The 27,104-nt window shown below is 44.3% G+C and overlaps 3 protein-coding genes across 3 annotated transcripts in view; 1 reads left to right on the top strand and 2 right to left on the bottom strand.

Annotated features, from left to right (window-relative positions):
• Positions 1-15,266, top strand: part of afap1l2 (actin filament associated protein 1-like 2) — a 29,791-nt gene extending 14,525 nt beyond the window's left edge. The window contains exons 5-19 of the mRNA XM_079293162.1: positions 7,171-7,282; positions 9,022-9,233; positions 9,700-9,879; positions 10,006-10,083; positions 10,239-10,323; positions 10,444-10,548; positions 10,784-10,995; positions 12,110-12,255; positions 12,345-12,456; positions 12,980-13,231; positions 13,350-13,635; positions 13,958-14,131; positions 14,213-14,400; positions 14,483-14,662; positions 14,815-15,266. Coding sequence (XP_079149288.1) covers positions 7,171-7,282; positions 9,022-9,233; positions 9,700-9,879; positions 10,006-10,083; positions 10,239-10,323; positions 10,444-10,548; positions 10,784-10,995; positions 12,110-12,255; positions 12,345-12,456; positions 12,980-13,231; positions 13,350-13,635; positions 13,958-14,131; positions 14,213-14,400; positions 14,483-14,662; positions 14,815-14,841 — 2,349 coding nt within the window. The 3' untranslated portion in view covers positions 14,842-15,266. The remainder of the gene's footprint in view (positions 1-7,170; positions 7,283-9,021; positions 9,234-9,699; positions 9,880-10,005; positions 10,084-10,238; positions 10,324-10,443; positions 10,549-10,783; positions 10,996-12,109; positions 12,256-12,344; positions 12,457-12,979; positions 13,232-13,349; positions 13,636-13,957; positions 14,132-14,212; positions 14,401-14,482; positions 14,663-14,814) is intronic.
• LOC306794914 (kelch repeat and BTB domain-containing protein 13) lies at positions 318-2,686 on the bottom strand. Its single transcript, XM_079293163.1, has one exon. It carries the CDS (start codon positions 2,561-2,563, stop codon positions 1,046-1,048), a length of 1,518 nt encoding a protein of 505 aa, XP_079149289.1. The 5' UTR covers positions 2,564-2,686; the 3' UTR covers positions 318-1,045.
• A 627-nt stretch (positions 15,267-15,893) lies between the features above and the next one.
• vwa2 (von Willebrand factor A domain containing 2) lies at positions 15,894-27,014 on the bottom strand. The gene is made up of 14 exons (XM_079292964.1): positions 26,943-27,014; positions 24,906-24,967; positions 22,945-23,019; positions 22,166-22,299; positions 21,959-22,068; positions 19,875-20,072; positions 19,634-19,767; positions 19,382-19,517; positions 18,461-18,516; positions 18,257-18,364; positions 17,612-18,181; positions 16,782-17,333; positions 16,478-16,600; positions 15,894-16,314 (listed from the first exon to the last, which is right to left on the bottom strand). Exons 2-14 carry the CDS (start codon positions 24,955-24,957, stop codon positions 16,184-16,186), a joined length of 2,379 nt encoding a protein of 792 aa, XP_079149090.1. The 5' UTR covers positions 24,958-24,967; positions 26,943-27,014; the 3' UTR covers positions 15,894-16,183.
• Positions 27,015-27,104: the final 90 nt, after the last annotated feature.

The raw sequence follows: 27,104 nt of genomic DNA, 5'->3' as shown, positions 1-27,104 counted from the left end.
ACTACCAGTTTGTTTCAGAGTGAATTAACATGTGAAATGATTCGATTTTTTGATCCTCTGCCACTGCGGTGGGAATGGTAACAGCATCATTGACCCCAATCGGACTACTGAACTCAACAAAGTACGTGGGAAAGTTCAGTGGAAAATGTGATTTTCAACGGCACGCAAAAGGAGCCCAAAGACACATTTTCGACTTTAAATGTAATTGACAGTATTTTGGTCTTTTGTTACGGCAAGAACATTATTACCACTGAGCATCGTAAGTATTGAATACAAAGGGAATTGATATCACATGCTGCCAGAGAATTTTATTGGTTTTTAATATACTAAAACAAATGCAGTCTGTGGTCATACAAGCCAAAAACATTTCCCACAACCCTCAGAGTCACAAGCTCGCGACTATGTGAACTCTATTCTCCCACGGAAACAGGTATTTAATCAGTCATGGGCCAGAAAACCTGAGAAAGTCAGTATCCAAGAGTGTGTGCGAGGGCTGTGGAGTTTTATGTCGACTGGGAGGCCGGTGGCTCCTGAATTGGCCCAGTGTGACTTCAGGAAAAACATAGAGAATGAGAGGTTTAGAACATCCCGTCAGAGCCTTTGAACCTTGCACACACACACACACATGCACAGTGGCCTCCTCTAATATAAACTACAGTAGCAGCTGTTGCTAATCAGAACAAATGCGTAGTGTCAGCACGTGTGCATGTGTGTGTGTGTGTGTGTGAGCGAGTGCGAAAGTGAATGCATGGCAACGAAGAACATTTTAGTCGCCATGCAATCAGGATCGTTTAGTATCAGTATTGTTCGTTTTTTATTCTCAGACTCGTATTCTAGCTTAGAAACCCTAAAAAACAAAACATTGTTTCCACTCGTCTTTCACTGCCATGTATTCATAGATATCTGTGGTTTCCGGAAGCAAACAAACATCCGCCTCCTTGCAACAGCACACGCTGCGGACTCTACAGGGCTTGTTGCATGTTGTATATGATTCCATTCCCCTTCCTCAAAAAAACAAAACAATGCCTTTTTTTTAGCAGGAATATCACATTTGCATGAGAGCTTCCACAAATCCCTCCGATTTGTCTGGCAAAGACATTTCTTCTTCCTCCCCTTCTGCATCCTGCTGTGGTGGAACTGGTCCCGTCTTGGGAAGCCTGAGTAAACACGTCCACAGCGAACCGCTCTTTGGAAAGCCTTTCATCTGCCTGCGGGTCTTCCAACCATCCCCGGTGATGGTGTATTCAAGAGTTAGCATGTGTTTCACTGTGAACACGGAGTCCCCCTTTATCACTGCGGAGAAGAGCGCCCCCTTGCTGTTGATGTATTGCCCGGGCATGGCTGTCCACTGGCCTGTCGTGATGTTGTAGCAGTCCATTAGACAGCGCAGGAAGTCGTCAGAAGGCCCATTGCGCATCACATATAGGTTATCTCTGTGAGCTACCATACAGTGGCCATAGCTTTGAGATTTGATCATGGTGGTCGCAAGTTTCCACTCGTCCGTCACTGGTATGTATTCGTAGATGTCTGTGGTGTCTGGTGGTTTCCAGAAGCAAACAAATATCCGCCGTCTTGCAACAGCACAAGCTGCAGATGCTACAGGCCTCGGTGCATTTTGTATAAATGTCCACTCTCCTTTCTCAATGTTGTAACTCTCTGCTGTGGAAATCGTCCGTTTTTGGAATTCGCCCCCAATGGCGTAGAGCCGGCCCTCGTGCCCCAGCAGGGTGAAGTCATATCTTAGTTGCTGAGGACCTGGAAGGGTGTTCCAAACTCCTGAGTCAGGGTCGTAGCAAAAGCTACTGTCCACTGTGTCCTTACCGTAACCATAGACTCCCCCGACAATGTACAATCGGTTGTCAAGCACTGCCACTCCAGCCATGGAGGTGCTACAGAGAGTTGGGAGGTTTGTCAGATGCTTCCAGTCTCCCTCTTTTTCATCAAGGTAGCAAATGACCCTAAAGGAGTCCTGTAGCAGTTCCATTGAAGGAGAGTGTGTGCCTATAGCAACATAAGTAGCAGGAGACAATGACTGAGAATATTGAAGAAGGTCTTCGGGAATCGTACTCTCAGCTGCTTCCTTCAAATCATCAAAAGCATCGCGGAGGAAAAGAGCAGCATTGTGAAAGAGTGCATGCACCCCAAAGATGGAGGCTGCATGGTACAGCAAGAGGCAGTTGTCCGAGTCAATGATGTCACAAAGATGCTGCACCAAACACGCAACCTGCAGGAACGCGGCACACTCTACCGCTTCTACGAGCTCATCCGGGTCGCTGATAGAGGGGGCCTCCCCCCTGCAGACAGCGAGGGCGACGAGGAAACCCCTTGCTCGCACTCCTCCCTTCAGGTAGAGCTCGTCCTGGTGACTTTCTGTCATCCCAGAGTGAAAGAGGGCACCGAAGTAGTTGCTGTGCCTTGCCAGCAAAGCCCGCTGCACAGTGAACCAGCTCTCCTCCACCCTCACTCTCACCCAGCCTGCCTGGTGCTCTCCGTCCTCCGGATCAAGGGTCGCATTCTCTGCATGAAAATGCTGGTTGAGTCCCAGGCCTTCAGGCACTTCCATGATCTCGTAAACGCGGGTCTGTTCTCTTCCTCAAACAGGCTCTCAAGTGACAATGCAGCATGCGACTCGAGTGGAGTAGTGCAGACATTTTTTCCCCAGAACTGGAGGGTAAATAAAGGTTTGTGAGACTTCCATTGCGTCCTGTCTGCATGGTCTGAAAATAGAGTTGTACTATAGATAGCAGCTGTGCCACTCGCAAGCGTCACGCAGGGAAAGGAAAACTGTTGGCGTGCACACTCAGCGGTAATGTGGCTGCAGGCAACTGGGGATTATCATAACCGCAATATAATTGGCTAACATTAGTGTTTGCTAAATTATTCATGATTACGTTATCTGCCAGCATTGCCCCTTTAAATCCCTTGAAGTCACATGACTGTTTCAGTTGTATACATGTGTATTTATTTATTTGTGGTCAGACATTTTTTTGTTCACAAACATCCAGACAGAATCCGGTGTAGAGGAGGTTAAAGTGTTCCCAAGAAGACAAAATAATGTGAAAATAAATACAGCATGTGCGATATACATGTCATGTGATTTTTTTTCTGGATTTTTTTTTTTCCCATTTTCATTCATGCTTTAATTAAATATTATTAGAATACTTTTCATCGTACAGAAGTACTTCAAACTAAACAGATACTATGATACAAGTGGCGGAGAGACAGCGGAGGCCCCAAGAGTTCTCCTGAATCTGACTTTCCAACGCTGATTATTTTTATCACTACCTTCTCTGCTCTCAGCTCCCAGCAGGCTCTCGGATACACTCGGTGTGTGTGTGTGTGTGTGTGTGTGTGTGTGTGTGTGTGTGTGTGTGTGTGTGTGTGTGTTTTCGCTCTGCCGGATTCTTGGCATGGGAACCAGGGATTTTCCATGTTCCTCTGACTGTTCGTTTTTTGGGCTCTTTTTCCCACTCTTTACTCAAAGCCCCACCACCACACCCCGATTCCTCCTCCTCCGCCGCCCCCTCTCCTTACTTTGTTATTTATGCTCTGACTCCTCAATCCATTCCTTCTACACGATGTTTCTGTGGTTAGGGTGTGTGTGTATGTGTGTGTGTGTGTGTGTGTGTGAGTGTGAGAAGTGAAAGGAAGGGATTAAAGGGACTATTAGAGAGATGGAGTGATTGCAGGGTCTTCTGGGACAAAAATAAATAAGAAATCCACTGAGAGACACACACCTGGTATGTTTGATATCAATCCAGCTGGTCTGAGGAATGGCTCACCGTACTCTTTAGCCTTGGACCAAACAAAAGTCAGATTTGTTTTTTTGGAGATGAGTGAAAGAAAGAAGATAGAGATAAGGGTGGGTTGGTGGTCGGGGGGGCTGCTGCTGCTCTGGAATGCCTGGCTCTTTGATTTAATTAATAACAGATGCCTGAACTGCTGTTTTTTTTCTCACCACGGAGCAGTTTACATTGTCAGTGCTGTTGTGTGTGTTCACTAACACTTTACGGTCTTTTTTTCCGAGAGGAATCGCTTTTTCTTTTTAAGCTCCTGTCTGCTCTTGAGCGTTTGTGGCCGTTTTTCTTACTTTTGAGGTCATGTGACCTCAAAGATCTCTTCGATGGTCATTCAAATAAGTCTAGTTTTTGGTCATATCAAAACACACAAACTGACACAACATATCCTATTCCTTATATTCGTTTAGTTCGTTTCTAATTTAAATGAATTACTGTATCATCAAAAAAGTGCTCTATGACCAAAAACAAGTATTGTGTTCAAGTCAGTGACACATATTTTCTTGGATCCCTTGACCCGAAGACTTGTTTACTTCTATCATTGTGAAACTGGCTTACGTCCACTCTCCACTGTGATTCGTGGCATCGTCCATCTTCTGCCCTCTGTCTGAAAAAGCCAATGAAGCCCTAATGTCCCTTTAGCGTATTTATGGGGCTCCGTTGTGTAGGCTTCTTTGTTTTGTGGGTCTATCTATGCATCCCATTAGCTGAAAGGCCTGGATATAAATACAGCAGTATAAAGTATCAACGTTTCTCATGGCAGACATTCTGGCATATTAGAGGTGTAACTGACATTAATAACAATGGCTCTGCTCCACAGTGAGCCAGTATGCACCAAACTAAGGCTTTTGGTACTGGCACACCTAAACGTGTGCCAGTACCAAAAGTAGCCTTTTTTAGTGTTATTAGCTACACCGATAATGTTAAGTGTGCTCTAACCCAGAGAAATACGTTTTTTTCATGTTTGCTTGACATTGCATCCTTTTCAAGAGAGGAAACTGTAACTCATATTACATTCTGACATTAGTATTTGCTGATACTTGCATTTTGAAAGGTCTTCATAACCAACAGCTGATGTTACTCTCATTAAACCGCAGTGATAACATCTCCCTCCCACTCATTTCTTTGGGATCCTTTCCTCCACGCATGCAGGCTAATCACACAAGCAAATCCTCGTCACTGTGATTGAATGAGCACCGTGACACGAGGCCAGTTATTGTGACAGCTTACTGCATCTGCTACGAATTACTGGAAATGTGCTAGATACGGTGGGAGAGGAGCTCACAAGCAGGGAATTCCCAGTTCACTGTCTATTACAGCACACCTCAGAAATGATGATGTTGTGGTTTTTAGACAAACACATTTGTTTTTTCAGTATTTTGTTGATCTGTAAATCTAAACTGAAGCAGTAACTCTGTTACCACTTTACTGCCCCAGGTTGGTAACCAGCAAACACAAGATATTACTGCCTATTGTCTCTTTAATTTGCGAGCATAGCTACACACTAAACATCATCAAACTCCCAAAGTTTTGGCTGTATCAAATATTGAAGGGAAGCAGCTTTGACCAACTGATATCGACCCTGAATTAAACACTGACCTAAAACTTTGATCGGATCCACAGAGCCAGCCTCCCTCGGGCACGCTTTGCACGATGGATGCAAGCTGCTCTGCTTCAGGGTTATATTTCATATTTCTGTGATCTTGCAGAGAATGTGTCAGCCTTTGGTGAATATGAAGGAATACAGACAGCGTGTTCAGATCAGTGGCGGGAGGAAACATTAGACATCGTTAAGAAATCGCTTGTTGTCATTCAACTCGTCGGGTTTCACAGAGTTCACTTGCGAAAAACTTTTTAAAAGTATATTCAGCAACATTAGACTTCTGCAGCATGCTGACTCATGGTGACTTTTTCTGCATGTTTTTAACAGAATAGATGAAATCATTTCACATAATAATCTAGAAGAGGGGGGATACCTGTACCGTAACAAGTTCTTCTTTGGCCTCAGAAGAGTCCTGGGCTTCCGTCTCCATCATCCATCTCGATGTGTCATAATGTTGTCTTTAGACTGGAAAGATTGCACAGATTTCATCTTCACTGGCTGGTCTTAGTTCTAGTATGTACCATGACAAAACTCGCATATCTCCCATCTTCATGCTTGGCACCATAGATAAGATAGCTGGAGAGCTGTGGTCACAAGTTGAGGAAATAAAAGAAGAAATTCCAACTGGGGGGAAGTTTCTGTTGCAACATACTGTGTCAGCGTAAGTCAAAAAGTGAGAGTTCAATGTCTTTAATATAAACACCTGATGATGTGATTCTAGTGTGACCTCTGAACAAACTGCAAAAACCAGGAACTTAATTGGGGGAAAGTGGGTTTAACGAATAGAAATACATCGTTTTTTAATTGGCTGCAGAATAGCCATTGGGCACAATTTCACAAAGAAAAACAAACATCTGTGTTTGTCTTCCAAATAACTGACTGTATCTCTGAAACATTGTTTTTACTGGAACAGAATTGGCAGCAATTGCCAGACATGTGCATGCATGACACCCTACAAGACGAAGATCAGCAATGTGTTGCCATTTAAAAGATGATGAAAAAACAAAAACCTGAACGGCACAAAAGATTGTTTCATGTTTTCCTCACTGCTGAGCCGATGCTGAGAAATGCCTTTTGCATTTTTAATTCAAACATGCAGTTTTACATTTTAAAGGTTGTATTCAAGGGAATTCTCCAAGATTCACAACTTAATAACATGCTAAACCAGAAACTGATGACAGATGTCTCCAAAATACATTTTTGGATCGTGTAGCTGACTAACTGACTGTAGTCATGGAGATATTTTAAATGAATTGAGACTCACTCAAGCTGCCAAACAGCAGAGAGTCTGGTGCTTTCCAGCGTGTGGGAAGGGGCAGACAGACCGTCTTTACCACACAGGAGATGACAAGAAAGACAGAGAAGTGAAGCCAGACTGCTGATTGATTTCAGGACAGCCACAGGGCCCATACACACACATTAAAATACATGCTATCCCTCTCTTTTCCACGCTCTCCCACACACACACACACACACTCTCTCTCTCTCTTCCCTGAAGGCAAGCATGTAACTCTCTCGTGCACAGGGTCAGACGAGGATTGGTTACATGAGGAATTCCCTACCTACTCCTGAAGTAGCCACATGTTCAGCCTGGGGAAAGAACACATGTCGATAATGTGCGCGTCTGTTTGCGTGAATGTGTATTGATGTTAACCTGGACATCTTCCTCATTCATTGGACATACTTCGATGGAGGCTCTATAGTTGTAAGGCATATCACTGACCGTGTTCTATTCCCTCACCACTCTGTCATCCTTCTCTCATGCGTCAGGGTATGATGGGTCGGGAGCCGTTCCCTTTACCTGCAGTCGCGGCTCCGGCCTGGATCGCCACTTCAGAGAGTTACTACGAGGAGGCTCAGCCCTATGAGGAAACTTTCAATGGTAAGAACTCTGGATCAACATTGTGTTTCTTCTTTTTTTTTTTGCACACAATAAATAATATCACTTGTGATCTGCAAGTGTTTCTTACCGTCCTTCTTCCCCATACCTGTTTCACAGGAAAGCTGATTCATTACTTGATTATCGACAAAGTTTGTGATCCCTTCTTGAGAAATGAGATGCTGCTCATGTACATATATCGAAGCTGTATTTTCTAACCCAAACCACACATGAGTTGTGTGCTGTATAAGCTTATCAGGCCAGTCATCTGCTTGTTTCTTGTTCTTTAGAAAACCTGAACCTCTGAGCTGTTAACCATGGTGGAAATAGCCCGACACCATAGTGACACTTGCTTACGTGCATACTGTTAACAGAAAAAATGTCTGTTTTTTTCCTGCGGTTTCATGCACTCCAAGTCGTACGTCACGATGCAAACACAAGTTATAATGCGCTGAGACATCATGAGCACATCCTATAAGAAGCTTTGGTCTGCTGTGACGGTGATGTCGTGTGTTGGGCTGTGGTGAATGAGTTAATTGTTCTGCTCCGATGTAACACGGTGAGAAACGTGGCAACTTTCTGTGCAATGCTGAAAGCTAAAAGGCTCAAGGTATTTCTTCAGAATTGCTGCGTTGGTTGAATATCATCACAGCAAAGTCGTGGAGTCGCAGATTGGCCGGAGGGAGCATGTTGTTGTTCTTCAGACAACCTCATTTTACCATCGATGACGTGAACAATCAACAATGCTTTTAATTATTGGCTGTCACAAATCACCATATCAGATTTTCACTACATGATTATGGTGTATATTGCCATCAGTCTAATTCAGCTTTAACTTTGTTTGAGGTGCGTTTTGTTTGTTTTGGGGGAAATGTAGCCATAATTATATATATATATATATATATATGTGTGACTATTTAAGAGGTGCTGGACACATTTTGATATGTTATGACATACTCACAACGGTTAAGAATTATTAAAATAATAAGTCATTTAAAGTTTTCCTTTTCTTGCATTTATTTACAAGTATTTTTAAAGGCATTTTTGCGTTGGATATTTTTCCCAATCTTGCTTCCTTCTTCTTCTTCTTCTTCTTCTTCTTCTTCTTCTTCTCTGTTTCCTTTGATGTTGTGTAGATCTGGACTGTTTTGGCCTCCTCTCAGGGCCCTGGATGCGAGTGCAGAGCTCTGACAGTGTGGTCTACGCTGTTATCAACAGGGGTAGCTACCTCTCTATCACTGGATGCGTGTGTTTACGTATGGCATGTGCACGGGGCCAATAAGCATGCCCTCAGTCCTCATTGTCCACCGTGACCAGCGTCTTGCATGTGGAGAAACAACGTCAAAGCTGAGACTTGTGACAATAGTCATTAATCAAGCCCATCTTATCACTTGACTCATTTTGCTGTTTTCCTTTTCATCATATCTTTTTCCTGTCGTCGTCTTTCATCAACACAATCAAAACGGCTCATTTCCAGCCTGGCTGTTGCAAGGAAATCCTCTTCCATTGAAGAAGGTCATCAAGTTCAAGAAGACAGGCATTGACTCATCATTTGGTCCCTCAAGTTCATTTAACAGTGTAATGTGTGTTGTTGCTACTCATGCCCCCCTGCCACACACACACACACACACACACACACACACACACACACACACACACACACACACACACACACACACACACACTTGTGACTTTGCCTCTTTTTTTAGTTTCTTATCACGTCTGTGATTTCTGTTCCTTAGATGATGGGGATGCCGTTAGCAGTTCGTACGAGTCCTACGATGAAGAGGAAGTGATCAGAGAAAAGTCACCATCAGCGCAGCACCAGTGGCCTTCAGCGGAGGCGTCCATTGAGCTCATGAAGGACGCTCGTATCTGTGCCTTCCTGTGGAGGAAGAAGTGGCTGGGCCAGTGGGCCAAACAGCTGTGTGTCATCAAAGACCATCGCCTGCTGGTGGGTAAAAGATTGCGGGGAAATCTGAATTAAAGCCCCATTGAGGTTTAGTGTACAACAATTAAGGTCATGGGCACAGCGGGTTGTTTATTACAGCGGTTCAATGTAACTGAACATGGAAAAAAAGATTTAGGTACGCAAACCCTCAGAATAGATGATAAACTCTCTGAGACTTAGCTGTCACATGCTGTCCCTGTTTTGGCACTTATTTTTAGAGTGGAAAATATTAATCTAATAAATCATCCTGTAGACAAATGCATTAGTGGGACAGTCTATTATGGTTGTGTCCTCATTTGGGCTGAGAATGATGAGAATAATTCACCCTTAATGAATATTAAAATATTTGAGGAAATACCCTAATTTGTGTCCTTTCCAAGAGTTCAACATTTGGATAAACGTTTCCTCTGATGGCTGCAGTCAGCCCTTGAACAATCATCATGCTCGGTGTTACCTCCGCCCCTCTCAGTGCTACAAGAGCTCCAAGGAGCAGACGCCTCTGCTGGATGTGAGTCTGCTGGGCTGCAGTGTGGTCTACAAGGAGAAGCAGCTGAGGAAGAAAGAGCACAAACTGAAAGTCATCCCAGTGGGAGGGGAGGCCATCGTGCTGGGCCTGCAGAGCAAGGAGCAGACGGAGCAGTGGTTGAGGGTAAGGCCCCCGAAAACGTGTTTTACAATCATATATTCGACTCATTCTGAAGTGAATTCTGCAGTCATGAAATAAGATGTGAATGAATCTGAATATGTCGACGCCAATCGACTTCTTGTTCATTAGGTGATTCAGGAGATCAGTCCCAAGCCGGCTGAAAACTGTGACTCCGCCTCCGACTCCCCGAGGCTCATTTGTACAAAGGTAAGCTTACTTTGAACATAATGTGCTTTAGAGTACCTGAGCTTTTGATTGGCTCTACCCAACGCCATCGGGCTCAGTTACAGTTTTAATTTTTTGCATATATTGTATTTCCGATGAATATGCCGACAGACAACAATGTTGATCTGAACTTTCAGGGAGAACTGAGTGAGAGATACTCAGTGGCCTCCGAGAGCAGCAGCAGCACTGACAGCCATGCGGAGACTCCCGAAATCAAAGATGGTGAGGCTTTTTATTTTTCTGTTTCTATGCATTCAGTCCAACATGTGGGTTTAGGCACATGGTGCAGCTGTATCTGATAGCAAAAAAAAAAAGGTTGAGAGAATCTCTTCTCCCCAACAGTGAAGAAAAAATACGGTGCCGGGTTGAAGTTTAGCAACCTCATGAACATCGGCAAGAAAAAACCCTCGTCCTTGGAGAGTCCAGAGAAATGTGTGGACACCTCAGGTGAGCAGAGATCTACTGTCCATGTCGTGCTAGATTATAAAATCACAAAGCATGTACTGATTATCACTCAGGTGCAGTTCCTGTCCTTTGACACGGTTACTGTCAGACCAAACATATCAATATTTTCCCATACGTAGCCTCCTGATTTAAAAAATGGATCATTTCAGTCGTCAAGACAGCATCACAACGCTCTGTTGGCTCTGACGTAAGCAATGTTTTCTCTTTCCTCTGTCAGGCTACCTCAACGTGTTGGTGAACAGCCAATGGCGGACCTGCTGGTGCCTTATAAAGAACGGACAGCTGTGGTTTTACCAGGACAAGGGCAAGAACAAAATGAGCCAGCCAGCCGTGAGCCTGGGGGGCTGCAGTGTTCTGCCCGACCCCAGCCCCGAGCACCTGTACTCCTTTAGGATCAACATGGAGGGGACACAGCTGGCAACGCTGGAGGTAGACAACCACAGTGCTTTTTGATGCTTTTATAATGTTTTGGATTTGGATCTGAATAAATGAGTTGACGCCGTTAAACCAGAGGCGGTTCAGAGAGGAGTCACCCACTGAGAGACAGTTTCCTGTATATCTGTCTCGTGGGTTTCACCACTGCCCCGTCGTTTTAGCAGACAAGCGGCAGGTCCTGAGTCTGTTCACTCCAATGGGGAAAGTGAACGTGAACACGGATTATTTCTATTATTTCGCATGGTCACCAAAATGAACATTGGAGTCATTTTTTTACAAATTCTTCAAAAATGGCAAACGCCCTAGCGAACTCCTTTTCGTTCCAGTAAACACGGCTTATAGCTGTGTAAATATCTAATGTTAGCAAAAGAAAATATAAAAGCATCATGCCAAAACAACCCACTCTGCTTTCATCCATCCACACGACGTGGCGGAGCTTGCAATACGTCAACTGTTTGTCTCCGATGAGAGCTTACTTCAGCGCTACTCTGCAGGCGAGGACGGGTCGCTGTTGATCTGAGAAATAACCACAAGTCGAACGTGTCTGGACAGAAGAGAAACGTCAGCATCTCTCAAAAAGAGACGAACATGTCGTCATTTGGAAATCACGTTCTGCTGACATCCATCTTAGCCGGTGTAATATATGTGAGCACGCAAGGGTGGTCTGCATGTTTGTGTGCATATGTGTGTGTGTGTGTGTGTGTGTGTGAAGGGTGTGGATGTACTGGGATTGTGGGGACTAATGTTACACCCTTTTCCATTAGGTTTCCAGTACCACCCTGCTACAGTGCATCATTGGTCATAAGCCATGGAATTGAATTTTAGTCTCCGACACATTTATGGTTCTTCGGTGCAGTATTTACCAAAACAAACAAAAAACAAGGTCATCACCTGTTTTAATTACAGAAATATGTGCCAAAGCAACATGTGTGACTTCGTACAGTTCCAGCAGACGAGCTGTTTGAATCCCCCAAAATAGTAATTTTGGAAGTAATTGTATCAATACATAGTGACAGATGGTATGCGTCATAAACCATGAGCTGGTTTCAAACTCATGATGTTGCAAGTGCACAGTTTGTACTGAATGCACTTCGGCCTGCTCTCTCAGGCGAAGACGTCAGCAGACATGGGCCATTGGCTGGGCCTCTTGCTGTCACAGACGGGGAGCAAGACGGACCCCGAGGAGCTCACATACGACTACGTCAACGCTGAGAGGATCTCCAGCATCGTCAATGCTGCCAAGACTTCCTTATAGTAAGATGCTCACATCTGTCCATTTGAAGGTGTATGCATACTTTGGCACAACATTCAATTGGGAGCTATCTGTGTATTTGTCTCTCTAGCTTGATGCAGAGGAGGTATTCAGAGCCAAACACCTACATAGACACCCCACCCTCTGTCGCTCACAACTCTGACGAGCTGTATGATGATGTGGCGTCCATAGCTGATCCAGAGGTATGTTATCTGGAACACATACAACACAGGTGATACACAGAAAAAAGGAGGGAAAACCACACAGACAGGAAGTCAAACAAACAGGATATAAGCTTAAAAAAGAAATCATACACATAAAAATGTAATATATACCGGTAAATTACCTTTACACCGACTGATTGATCATTGCAAATTATGTTTCTGTAGATCGACTAATAGTTCAATCAACTGTTTCAGCTCTAATAGCCACAAATAAGCATCATTTTAGAGTTAATGTTAGAAAGTTAATATTAGGTCAGGCATGTCAAATCATGTGCACAAGGGTAAAAAAATATGGTGGTCGTTACTTCAGCATCCATGTCGATTGATTCAAACAGAGAAGAACAATCAGTAAAATCATCTGGGGTGGTGTTTGGTTTTTTGGAATAAAAACCTGTGTTGTTTTCGAATCAATTTTCAATTTCTGTTTCATTTTTACATGGACTCACCCAAATCTGGCCACTTCCCATATCATCACTCACTTCCTCCTCTTTTTGCAATACAGGATGCTGAAGGGAGCGGCCTGCCAGACAGTGAGGACAACAGTCCTCAGGAACATAACGACACGTGCGCACAAGACACCAAGGACTCAGTGGGAACAGAACAGGACACTGACAGCAGGGTTTACCTGGACCTAATCCCTGTACGCTCCTTCCTCCATACGTCCGGTGGGAGTAAAGCCCCTGCCAAAGAAACGTCTAGGCATTCCCCAGTCCCAGTAGAGGAGGAGAAGGACCCCTCATCTCAAATGAAAGAGGTTGGTCATAGAGACTTATTTGCTGTATTTACAATAAATAGCCGTTACATTCTACTTGCATGGCATTTATATCTTATATTTTGTGCTTTAATTCTATATTTAATGCCTCAATTTCCAGGTCATTTCAACTAACCATACTGAGGCAACACCTGTGTCAGATGGAACAAGTTCGCAGTCTGTTACCAGCAAACCAGAACAAGAGAACGCCCCGACTCCCACTCCACCACAGCCCCAAACCCAACCAGTCAAGACCTCATCCCAAAGCCAGGAGACCCCCAAGAGGACGAGTGTGGGAATCCCACAGGCCTTCAGCTCCTCCGGGGTCCAGATCAATAAAGGCCCCACGGGTTCTGCTGGGCTCCCTCACAGTCCTCACGCCCTGCGGCCCAAGGCACATACCATGGGTGAGGACAGAAGCGCTTCATCTGTATCACTACCACCACCTTCACACACTTATTTCAGATATTTGGAAAGTAAAGTTTAACATAAGGGGAAAAATGGTCTGACAATATTTTGTTGTAATCTTACATAACCACAGCTCCCTCTAGTGAAACACTGCATCCCCTACAGTCAAATGCACAGCTTCACAGTGGAATGCAGACTTATATTACAGTGGAACCGGATTTCATTTCTCTTCAGAATGAATGCATCTTTTTAGTTCCCTTTGCAATTTTTTAGCAAATGTCATGATAAATATAGGATGTGTTTTCAATCTTTAATTCCCAGGGTGTCCCGGTGCAGTCGAAGTGAAACTGGGCAAGAACCGCACGGAGGCGGACGTGCGCCGCTACATCGACGAGCGCGACCGTCTGGAGAGAGAGAGGGAGGAGGTGAGGAGCAGCCTGTCGAACCTGAAGAAGGAGAGGAGGGAGACCAAAGAGGAGCTCAGTGCCTGCCAAGGTATACGTCTGTTCTTCCTGTGGCACTGCTGAAGGTTGACAGTGATCTGTGTGACTGACAGATGTCTGCTATCCTCCTCAGACCCCAAGCAGCAGGCCTCATTAGAAGCCCGTTTGAAGCAGAGGGAGGAGGCGTGTCGGGACGCGGAGCACCGCAGGGTAGAGGTGGAGCTGCGACTGGTGGAGGTGAAGGAAAGTCTGAAGAAGGTGGAGTCGGGGCCTTTCACACTGGGAACCACACTGGACAGCAGCCTCCAGGACACACAAACGGTCAGTGTGCAGGTCATCGGGGGGAAAGCTTTTCACTCTCTCTAGTCACTCTCTAACGACTCCTCTATCATTTTACCCTCAGCCTAAAGCAGCGACCCTGCCTGCTCCCCAGACATCTTCATCAACATCATCATCATCATCATCCTCCTCCCAAGCCTACAACAGCAGCATCAGCGCAGACCCAGTCAACTCCTCCTCTGCGCTAAAGAACAGACCTGCCTCCATCATGGCCACCAAAGGCAAAGTCCTGCAGAAAGCAAAGGTGAGTCTAAAAAAAGCACACGCGCATCAGTGGAACAAGATATTTCACTTCCACGCAGCACACACATGTGTATTTCAACAGGTATAATTATTATTGTATCTACTTTATACTGTCAGAATACCTAAATTTCATCCTTTTTTTTGTATAAACAGGAATGGGAGAAGAAATCCACCTCCTAGAGGGAAACCTGGATGCACCTTTGACCTCTCAAATCCACAAATTTATTTTGGTGCGGTCTGCTGTCCGCACCAGGAACCGCCGTGTTCACAGGCCAGACAGACAAATCAGTGTTCTCACTCATCCTCATCAGCCTCCTTGCCAAGACTATGAAAGGCCAATCAGAGAGACGCACAAGCCGTCTTCTCAAACACCCCTGGATGATCGTAGTTGTTTTTCTCCACTTGCTAAAGGGAGGACATTGATGTATTTTGGCCAGTCTAACAATTGATCTTGATGACGGAAAGACACCCCTCAACTAAATGTTGTACAATCTAGATTGTAGCTTGGTTCACGTATGCTGGTCGCCAAGATGTAAATATATGTACACCGTTATTCAGCCTCATTTGGTTGTATTGCTAGCTAAAAATGCACTTTTTATTCAAATAAAAATGTACTGACAACAATACTGGCTTGAAATCTGTTTATAAAAATGTCTCCTTTTGCCTTTCATGTTACATCTGTCAGTCCAGCCTGTCTGTTGCAAATGGACCAAGGTTCACTGTCGGTAAACAGAGTCAACTCAGTCACTTCTCACTTATCAAGTAATAAAGAGTTCGTGAGCCGGCGTCATTTGATAACAGGATGTTCGCCTGGCATCAAGTGTTTAAATTTGACTTTGGCTAATATTTAGATGGCTAGCCATTTCAAATATATCGTTTTAGTAACTTAGATTGTTTATTTAGATTGTTTTTACTAAAGCTGGATTGACAAATCATAGATGATAGAAATTTGGTTTCTTTCCCCCAGAAGTGACAGTAGTAAAGTACAGAGTAAGTTAAATACAAAGTGATTTATAGTAAGTGTAATATACTATAGTGCTGCTAACTAATCAAGAAATACATATACACATATTTAAAAAATATTTATAATACAAAAATGATAAAATTGTATTCATTAGTGAGAGCAAACAATCATCTTTTTAACTTCAATCAGTTGAGGAGGCCTATTGTAAAAAAGATGTATTGATTGAAACATAAAGAAGATAATTTGGTATTGAGCCTTTTTGGGATTATTCAATGGAAATAATGAAACCATGACACAGATATACACTACAACATAATATAATAGTTTCCATCTTTGAATAGACAACAGAACCGTATTGCAACAATTGCACAACAGTGAGTACAGTGACAAACTAGGACACAAAGTAGAAATGCATACAGTTTGAAGGCACGTGTTTAAGTTTGAGTGCAAGTTTATATGTTGAAACAGTGAAATTCGTTTTCCCTTTACTCCACTGTGAACCCGCAAACATCCTTGGTCCTTAGGGGTCCTTGTTTCTGTGAATAGTGTGTGTGTTTATCAGGCAGCATGTCTCCTGTGGTGCAGTTTGTAGCGATGCAGGAGCTCCTGGTGACTCTTCTTCTGCCTGCTCTTCTTCCTGAGACCAGCAGGCCTCGGGAGATCTCCTCTGGATGAAGGCCTGCTGCTTCCTACGGACAAACCACAGCTGTGACAGTGGCAATCCCAACTTTAAAACATCGTCTTGTTGTGCAAGTACCAAGAAAACGTCAGACCACCAGACCTGTGAAATGATCATAAAAGGTGGAAGCTAAGGAGTGAACTAAGGAAAGAAGACTCATTAATGCCACTGACTTCTTTCACAGTGTGGTCCTTCATAGCCGTCGCACTGACAGCGGAAGCTCCCTCCAGACAGAATGCAGGCCCCATCATTCAGACATGGGTTGGGCTTGCACAGGTTTACCGGCTTTTTAACCTCTGATAGAAAGAAATGAATAAATCAGCCTGTCACCATAACATTCACAAATTCATATTTTGCCCAGGTCCCTGAGCATTTCCCATATTTTTCTGAATCTCAACCACTTCCTCCTATATCCACAGAACAGGAATCAACAAGCTGCCCTGAAACGGTTTGGTACTTTCCCTTTATTATTCTCACCCGAACACAGCATCTGCACCAGCACATCCTCAAAATACTTGAGATCCTCATAAGACGACACCGCAATCGTGTGTTCCTCTGAACCAGCAATCTGCACCAGCCTCTCTTTCTGTATGTCCCCGATTCCAATCACAAACACTGACACTCCGTTTTCTCTTATCTTCTGAGCTGGGACAGCAGCGTCGTCCCCGCCTGAACCGCCCGTCACCACCACGACGGCCTTGTTGACTCCGGGCCGCGCGCCTTTGGCCACCGTCAGGACGTCGGAGTGGATGTGAAGCAGAGCCGCGCCCGTTGAAGCCACTCCACCCATGTAGTTGGCGCCGTCCACGGCCTTGAGGACGGCGGAACCGGTCTCATGGGTGTCGAGGTTGAAGACGGTGGTGGCTCTGCGATTGTAGGCCACAAGTGCCACTTGGGCCACGTCTCGGTTGATGTCGAACTGGACGGTGAGAATGCGAACAAAGTTGCGCAGGATGGCGAAGTTATCAGGGCTGACACCACCTGAGGCATCCAGGGCAAACACCAGGTCCACTGCTTGGCCTAGACAACCTGAAAACAAAAAAAAACAAAGAATAATGTTGTTAATATTGACAATTAGTACCAAATAAAACATACAAATCATCACGTAACCCTGGATGGTTTATTAATCTAATATGAGCCAGCTAAGGGAGATTTAAAGATGCATCTTATCACGCTTTCTAAGAAATGCTGATCAAATGATTCTTCATGGATTCATGATTACATCATGATACATTTGGAACAACTGGATCCGAATGACAATTTGGATATTTTATGAGGCAGTAAGTGGTCAGCCAATCAGTCAGTACCTTGTGTATCCACACTGCAGATCTTAGCCTTGAGCTCAGGGATCTTGGCACTGAACTCAGGTGGTGTGTAGGTGATAGTCCTCTGGGGATTTCCTGTGATGTTATTCAGTTGTCCCCTGAGGTAATCTGGTCCCACCCCTATCAGGAAGATCTCTCTGTCTCGTGCATACTTAGAGGGTTCTACCACCTCGTCGACAGCAGGAGTGGCAGTGAGCAGCACCACCACGCGGGGCAGGTCGTCCGTGACGTCGGCAAAGACCGGCGCGCTCACGAAGCCTTGACGTGTGACGTAGTGAAGAGCCTGGCCTGTCAGGGTCTCGCCGCCGATTGGTTGAAGTGCCTCCACAGCCCGAAGCAAACCCTTCAGGTCCCCTTTGAACTTGTCCACCGGGACCTCGACTCGGGTCTCTCCACCGAAGACTGCCAGGCCGACTTTGCTGGACCCGATCACAGTGCGCAGGAAGCGCTTCAAGAAGGACTTGAGGCGGAGAAAGCCTTCCAAGGTGAGCGTGGCCGAGCCCTCCATCAGGAACAGCAGGTCTACGGAGCAGTCCAGCGATAATACAGGAGCTGAGGAGGGTCAAGTTAGTTTGAGAGATGGTATGCAGCCTAATAGCTCAGTAAGTACAGGGACAGTGTACTGACCACAGTGTGGGTGTCCTCCATAGCCAGGTGGACATACGCAGTGGTAACCCTCCTGACCGTCTGACACACATGTTCCACCGTTCAGACAGGGCTGAGAGTCGCAGGGATCTACGGTACCGTGTTGAGAGAGAGAGAGAATGGAAGGGTGTGACACAAACGCCATCTCAAAGAGAGAAAGAAAGAGAAAGAACAGTGTGTTGTTACCTGGACAGAGAGTACGATGGCAGACTGTCTGGTGTCTCTTGTAAACCTTGTTGTACCTGCAGCACACACATTTGGATTGACACAAAATGCACTCGTTTTGGCAGGTTGAAAGTGAATTTTGCGAGGAACAACTTGCTTTTTTTTTCTTCTTCTCTGAAGAAAAGAAAATTTGCATTTTCACATCGGCTCTGTTTTGGCAGTTCTAGGACGTAAATACAAACATTGAGGCTGGCCTATGAGTTAATAAGCTGCAAAATATGCCTTCCGACACACAGGGAAGGCATTATATATTTACATGTATTCATTTGACAGATGTGTTTGTCCAAAGTGACGTACAAACGAGCTGTCACTCACTTAAATTGCAATTTTCTTTAGCTAAGATTAATTTGAATATTTGGACCCGTTTTACAGTATTGAACAAGCAGCAGTTCTACTTTGTGCTGTACCTAAAACTTTAAAGTTTGAAATTCAGCCTTTTTTGAAAACGAATTGCTGGACAGTTCAGTGTAAGATCAAATGAAAAGTTGTGATGGTTCTTCAAACTGTGAGCTCCGATTGGCTTCGGCCATTTCATGGTGGTAAAGTTGCAATGTGCTGTGAAATGAATTGAGTCAAAGGACAGTGTAATTGCCCTGGGAGGTTGTGACAGAATTACAACTTGTTTTCATTGACACCCTCACCCTGACGGTGATATAAAGCACTATATAAATAAAATGTATGATTATTATTATTATTATTAGTGATTTACAAGAATCGTATAATTCAATTATATCGAAATTGTCAGGGATTTTGATTTGAATGTGACGTTGAAGCTATGAACAACGGCGTCTCCAGTTTCAGTGAATAGTTGGGCTTTCTCTTGTAAAAGTTCAGACTTTGTGACCTCAGGAAGAAATTTGCGAAATTCATGCCTTTTTGCACACTTGCCTGTAGTATGGACAGAGAGCCGTGTGCGGGGAATACCCCTTGGAGCCTTTCCAACACATGTAATTCCCCTGCAACTCTTTCACAGTCTCCAGTGTTTTCCTCTCACAGGGAAACAACTCCACCTGACAGCCTGGGGAACAAAACATGAGGATTGAGGTGGTGACATGTGGGGACAAAAATGAGTTCGGGAGAGAAACACAAAGGGTGAGCAAGGGAGAGGGCTGTTGTGTGGCAGAGGAATCCCACCTGCAGGTGTGGCGTTGCAGACAGAGAAGGTGCTCAGTGTGGTGTACAGGCCATTGACAGCATCGTCGAAATGCTCGGCAAAGAACACGTGGCTCTCCATCGGCTCACTGGCCAAAGCATGTAGCTCTTCCCACCTTGGAAACAAGGTGGGAAACAAGGTTGTTGTTTTTTTAGAGAGAGTGCACTGCAAGGAAAAAGTAGTGGTTTTAACCTATTGTCGTTTTCCAGCCACAGAACATACTTTGGGTAGCGAATGCCCACAGCAAACAAGACCACGCCCGTCTCTTTGAGCTGTGCGGCCGCCTGCGCCGTGTTGCCCTGAGACCTCCCATCTGTCAAGAGGACGGCGATCTGGGCCGCGGTGGAGGAGTTACGACCGCCCGGGAAACCCTTCCTCAGCACGTACTTGAGAGCAAGACCCGTCTGGGTGGCACCTCCCCTGGGAGTTCAGAGAAGAGTAGTTTTTATGTTGTTATTGTTAGAACACGGACACAGAACAATTCGAGAATATGTAATGCACTGCAGGAGCCAGCAGAGTTCATAATCTACTGCGTATCACTGCCAAAGTAAACCACATTCCTCTTTTAGTTCTTGGACTGCAAATGCACGTAGAAGTGTCTGAGCGTTGTCTGAAGTTTCACCACCCCGAGGGCTAAAGAAACCCATTTAAAAACGATTGCATTTTTTTCATAAAGACACAAATGTCAGTCAGAGCTGGAGCCTCTTTCAATCTCACCACTTGACACAAAATAAAGAGATTGACAGCGTTTGGTGGTTGTTAGGAGACAGAGCTGCTGAAACAAAGGTAGTGCAGGTAGGGAGGTGCTTAGATGCCATCCTGTCATATCACTCAGCTGTGACAACAACGCTATGTCTGCTTGGAGCGCTGAACCTGCTGAACAATATGGTGGAAGGTTCAAAGGCCTTCGGGCATGATGAAAATATCTTCGCTCCCATGAACAGATTAATGTCAACGACACGAGGTGTTGGTTTCTCAGCATTCAAGTGCAGATTGAAATGCTCTTTTATGCTCCACATGTTACATTTCACAAGCTGTGAACAAAAGTACTTCTAGCTGGATTCAGAAGAAGTAAGTAGCGTTTGCAACTTTTATCCCCTTTCAGACAATAAAATACATCTTTTCCTCAAGACTTAAAGTCTAAATCCTTGAAAAAGCTAATTTACACAGGCAACTATTTCAACAGTGTGGATTTAGCCCCTGAACTAAAAATGAATTATTGTGGAGTCTCTGGCACACTTTTTATGTTAAACAGTTAACTGCAGCACTGTCATATGTAACCACACACTTTACTCAAGTTTTGGTCAAGAGAAGCGAGAAATATTGTAAAGTGGGAGTTTAGAATATTGTTGTTTGTCGTGTAAATGACAGAAAATCAAACAGAAACAGTGAAGCACTAATAATGCATCAATAAACATACACCTATATGACGACGCTACACCGTCCTAGTTTGATTTGAGGCGATGTGACAGCCAATAGGTTCATAACACGGATAGCAATTTGAACCCAGATGGCAAAATGTTACTCCCAAACCACACACACACACACACACACACACACACACACACACACACACACACACACACACACACACACACACACACACACACACACACACACACACACACACACACACACACACACACACACACACACACACGGCCAAATTACCTTCCTCTTGCTTGGCTTATGCACTTATCCAATATCCACTAACCACCAGTGGTGTCCCCTTCTAATCTGAAATTAATTTGTTTTCCTTTCCAGGGAGCATTTGCACTACCTCTGAATGTGTGTGTAGTTCAGTGTTTTTGGACTAAATCCAGTCCAGATCATGTAACATATATGTAAAAGGTTTGCAATTTTGTTCATGCTCTGTTTTGCAACTCATTCATTCTGGTTGTGTTCCTAAAACTAAACGAAACAACCGTTTAGTTTCAGCGTGCTAAAAGGTTACGAGCATGAAGGTTCTCATCACTACAGACATCTTGTTTGTATAAAAATAGACATTAATAAGACATTTCTGTTGAACCCAATTCCTTCTCATCTCTGATAGAGACTCACGTGAAAATGGGTGAATGGAACTGGCTCAGGTGTCATCAACATAAAATAAGAAACTATTTCACCGTCTTCCATTTGTTAAATAACTGTAATAGCTCGATTTGACTTTGTGAATGACATTGTGTATCATCTTCTACGGATAAAAACAGACGTCCATCCTACCACCCACTCCAAATCACACCATAATAAGTCTTTTTGCATCCCGAAATATCAACTGTCTTGAGGATGAATTGAGAGGAGAAACACACCTGTGAGAAATCTTCATCATGTGCTTCTTCAGCTCTTGTTTTGAGGTGTACGAGTCCAGGGCGAACTCCAGCCGAGGAGAGGAACCAAACTGAATCACGCCGACTCGCACCTGCAAGAGAGTGGAATGACATGAATATGATTGACATGAGAGAGAGAGAGAGCGAGAGAGAGAGAGAGAGAGACAAAAGAACAGACAGAACTCAAACCTTGTCTGGTCTGATGTCCAGGGCTTGACAGAGCTTGATTGCGTAGTGTTTGGACCTCTCAAAGCTGCCCTTCCCCACGCTGTAAGAACCATCCATGAGGAAGAGGATATCCATGGCTGCTGAACACTGCATCACTTCCCAAGGAAACACACACACACACACACACACACACACACACACAGAGAGGTAAACACTCTGGATATCTAGGTCCAAACTCATTCATTGTCTTTATTTCATTTCTGGCAAAGAGTTCCTATTCTGTTGTTGTCTATGGGGCATGATGGGATTATCCCGGTTAGGGATCAAATTGTCTGCAGCAGATGAAAAATAACACCGTGACATAATTAGAGGGAAGCAGCAGAGCATGCCACAGCTCATTTTTATTTTCCCAGCAGCAAACTCACAAAACAATCAGCGAGCGAAAAGCACGTTTGAACTCGCTGGAGGCGTCAATAATCTGCAGTGTTGCTGTAATGTCAGGATGTGCGGCCCCGATCGTGAAGAGGGCCGTTACAGATGAGGAGAGCGAGCCGCCCGTCTGCGTGTGGGAAAGCTGTTCCTCTATGACACAGACACCGGGCCAATAGGACCACCCACCACCTCAAAGCATTCGTCCAAATTCTTGCCACTCTACTTTTCTCATTTGTAAGATAATTACAAGAACTTCACTGCGTCGTACTTTAAAAACTCGGCCTGTATCAGACCCTACACATTCTGTCTGTCTTTGTACACAGAGGTGCGCCTCATTCTTCTCCCCTCAGAATCTTCTCTCGACTCACTTTCTCCTGCTGAGCTGATCTTTTGGATGTTGTCATGGCTCGTTTGGATCTCCTGCACTGAGGAGCCCTGCTGAACTAGGAGAAACAAACAACGCAGAGACGTCGACACAAACCGTGTTTACACTGTATTACGCACATACATCTGAAAATAAGACAAAAATGAAGCGCTAAAAACACTCACGCTGATCTGTAAAACTCAACTTTTTTCATGTTAACTGTGTCTATTCGGTGCCTTAAAACAAAAACATTCGAGCAATAACGAGAGCAGTAACATGAAATCATAAATGGGATGCTGTTCCTTGAGCCAATACAGTTTGCTGACTCCCACGTGACCCTCTGCGATGGATGATTAAGGATTCAGAGCTAATGTGAGTGGACAAGTGAAGAAAGCCATTGTTTTTGCTCCATTCACTGAATGGACGTGGCTCTATTCAGGCACACGTACAGCCCAGAGAGGAGCGAGGGGATTTGTGATTTCCTGTTCAGAGACCCATGTGAACACGCCTCGTTGTCCCCGGTAACCCCGACGGCTCACAAAAGCATTTGTCCGGCGCGGAGACGAAGCGCTCGAGTGGTTTTACATCCATCTCCACATGAATCAAAAGATTAATTCTGAAAAACATCAGCTGCAACTTAACAAAGACGTTGATGAGTTATCTTTAGGAGACTAGTGGTGTATGTGTCAAAAGCAAAAGGCTAATTGACAAGGAGTGTATCGGACTAAAAAAAACACCTGACAGAGGGGAGCAACTGTCAAACTACATGAGATCATCAAGGTGTAAAATCCACCAGAATCGTGAAAGAAAAGTAACACCTGGAACTCCCTTAGCTCCCAACTTTTCTCCATCCTAACCCTTTCATCTGCTCCGAATTCCAACGTCAGTCCAGCCCCAAAGCCCTCCTGACTGTGAAGGCTTCGGGTCTTGGCAAGCTGCTTGCTCATGGTCAGGGGGGCCCCCACTGCTCTGAACAAAAAGTCTGTCTGTTCAGCAAAAACACGTCGAGCTAAATGACTGTGTACCGTCAACGTGAATGAAAACATAGCGGGAAACAAGTAGCAAGACAATAAGCAGGTATACCCCAACAAGAATACTCCCTTCACATCAGAGTTAAAACTGGGATCAGCTCTGACCTATATGGGAATGTAACTTGACAGACGACATAAATATCTAGCTGGTGAAATACTGCAACAGGTTATCTGTGTTGTCAGCACAGGAGGAAAAAGGGTTTTCTCAAGTTCAAAGTCTTAAAATGACCAGTAATAAATACTTGAGATGGTGTTAAAGCTGTCATTTTTGAAAACACCTCCGATTATATTGCCCCATGACTCCCGCCTCCCCCCTCAGGCAAATACCGACACTCTCGTGTCCGAGAGCGAGAAACTGACTACGATAAAATTTGAAGCTAAATTTCTTTTTGCAGCTCGAGTCCTCACTAAGACCAGGAGGGTGGACCACATCACTCCAGTTCTGAGGTCTTTGCACTGGCTTCCTGTCCGACAAAGAATTGACTTTCTCAACTACCTCACAGCAAAAATGTAGCTTATTATCTTATTATAATAAAAAGGTACCACGACCAGCGCTACTCTGCTTCTAGGTGGCTGGAGCTTGTTTCTTTTCTTGGTTGGACTGTGGATGTACAAAAGGTCTAACTTCATAACAAGGTATTCTCATCTGAGCCAAAAAATAGTGTATAAAGATGAGAAGGTTGTGTACTGTCACATACGTGGATATACGTGACCTCGAGACAACGGCATTCAAGTATAAATTGCAAGCACGGCTGTTCTCGGCCTCCGTCGTGTATTTTGCCGTATGCTCCCTAAAAAATGATTTTAAGTGACATTTGCAGCCTTATTGGTACATTAAAAACATTCCAAAACGATCAAAAGATTCTGAATACTTAAGGCGCAGAAGGTTGTCATCAACTGAAACTGAATGTAAAAAAAGTAATAATCAGCCAACCTTGAAGAAGCAGCAGCGTTAAGAGGAGGAAGAGATTGATATCAGGCTGCATGTCGAGAGACCTGGAATGATAAACAAGGGCACACACTTAGCAACAAGAAGCAACAAAATACACCAAAGAGAAAAGAGGAGTGTGTGTGTTAAGAGAGGAAAATGTGAGACGGGAGTGTGTACAGAGGTCATGTGTGGGTTTTCATTCATATACTGTTGCATTTGAACTGTTTCGGCAGGCTTGAAGCGCTGAACGTTTCCAGTATCTCACAAGCAAAAAAGCTAAGATGACAGAAAAGTTGAGTTTTGTGCAAGTGAAACCTTTTTTTTTTCTTATTCCTTCAATCTTCTTGTGACCTGAACAAATGTAATGTTGTTTTTGCATTTATTTTGGATCTTTTTTTTATTCTACGGGAAGACTTGCCATCAAGTTGAAAGGAATGTCAAATTGAGGTTCACAGCTCTGCAGGAGAAGTGAAGTGTGGTCAGTGTAGTAGAAAGCAAAGAGGACTGAATGAAGAGATGCTTCATGACTGACACCTAACAACACAGTTATGTGCAATACACTGGCGGCAGGCCAATAGAGGAATAAAAAAATATACAAATTGTGTATTTGTGTTTTTGAACTGTGGAATGTACCCAAACTAAAACAATCTTTACAGGCTTCATATAAAGACAGGACTCAATGCCAGGCTGCTATAATAAATGCAATTCAATCACACAGGTGTACCTGATTAACTGTTCATTGAGTGAACGTCTGAATGAGGATTAACAACCCGTCCTGCCTCATTCTGTATGTTCATCGCTGGGTACGCAGAAGAAGTTGAACGGCTGCAGACAAGGTTTGATGAACTCTGGCTGCTGATGAGCTCGGCCATAATATCCTCTGTGTGCGTGTGTGTGTGTGTGTGTGTGTGTGTGTTGGGGCGGGATAAAGAGGACGGACGTGACAAAACGACAAAAATAAAAATGCAAACTGGGACATTCCTTGAAATGTATTCACGATGTTGTTTTTAAAGGAAGTCCTAAGCCATGGATGTGCCGTCTGCTTTTAATTGGTTGGCAGGTTGGAAAGTGCCTCCACTCTGTAGTCTGTCATTAGTAAGCAGGGCTTGTTTTTGGACCAACATCATACAAAAATCCCAAGACCTCCTGGCCTGTACTTGGAGGTGCCAAACAATGGTTTCAATTATTTCAGGGTGAGTCACCTGAAATAGCCACTTTTAAAAGAACTGAATAACAAATGTGGAAACTTTTTCCCCCACAATGGGACTTTGTGATTAAAAGCCACAACCAGCTTTGATTGAAAATGTCCTGGTATGCACGGTAAGGTGTTGCACGGGCAAGCTGGCAACCACAGTCTTCAGTGGGTAGCTTTATTTCTTAAACTACTAGGACACTGGATGAAGAAAATGTTTGAGATTAAAACACCCCAAATTAAGACTTGTGTGCAGACAGACTAAATCATGCAAAACCACACACACACACACACACACACAGTCACGCTCTTACAGGTAAACCTGAGCTACCACTTCAAATGACATCTCTCAAAACACCTTTTCAATTCAAACATGTTCATTTTCCGTGTTATCTTTCAACATCTGGTCACTTTTAAATGGGTCAAGGCAGGTTTAAGAGGGGGCCAGAGGTTATGACCCCGACATGCAACAGCAGAAGAGGTTTACTCAAGAAGACAAACAAAGTGCGCACTTAAGTACTCAGTAGGTCGATAGAGCTGAAGAAACCTATTTGGCTGCTTTTAGGCCCGCTGTTGATGGCTCCAGTTACACTTAAGACTTGACCGACCGGATGTAAATATCTTCACTGCTCATCTTAAATGTTCACCTGTTGCAATGCACCATACTGACGGATTTCATCACATTCGTTTCGATTTAGAAATGAATGATTGTACGATAACCCGTGGAGCACAAAATAGAAATGCCCATCCATTGCGGACATGCTGCGCTACAGCAGGTTTAGTGTAAAATCTACGTTTCTCCAGCTTTCTTTTTTCCCCCCCCTCTTTGAGCGACTAGTTTCACTTACCATGCGCTGTTCAGTGTTCAAAAATCCTTAAAATGTGTCCTAAAGGACTCCTCGCACCTCTTTAGTTTCCGCACGGGTCTGGTCCACTGAGGCAGCGGAGCAGCGACCCCTCCTCCTCGCCATGCCCCCGTGATGCACCTGCACAGGTCCAATCTCGCCTCT

This window comes from Melanostigma gelatinosum, assembly GCF_949748355.1.
Source record: "Melanostigma gelatinosum genome assembly, chromosome: 21".
In the NCBI taxonomy this organism is placed as follows: domain Eukaryota; kingdom Metazoa; phylum Chordata; class Actinopteri; order Perciformes; family Zoarcidae; genus Melanostigma; species Melanostigma gelatinosum.
This window is presented reverse-complemented; position numbering and strand designations above follow the sequence as displayed.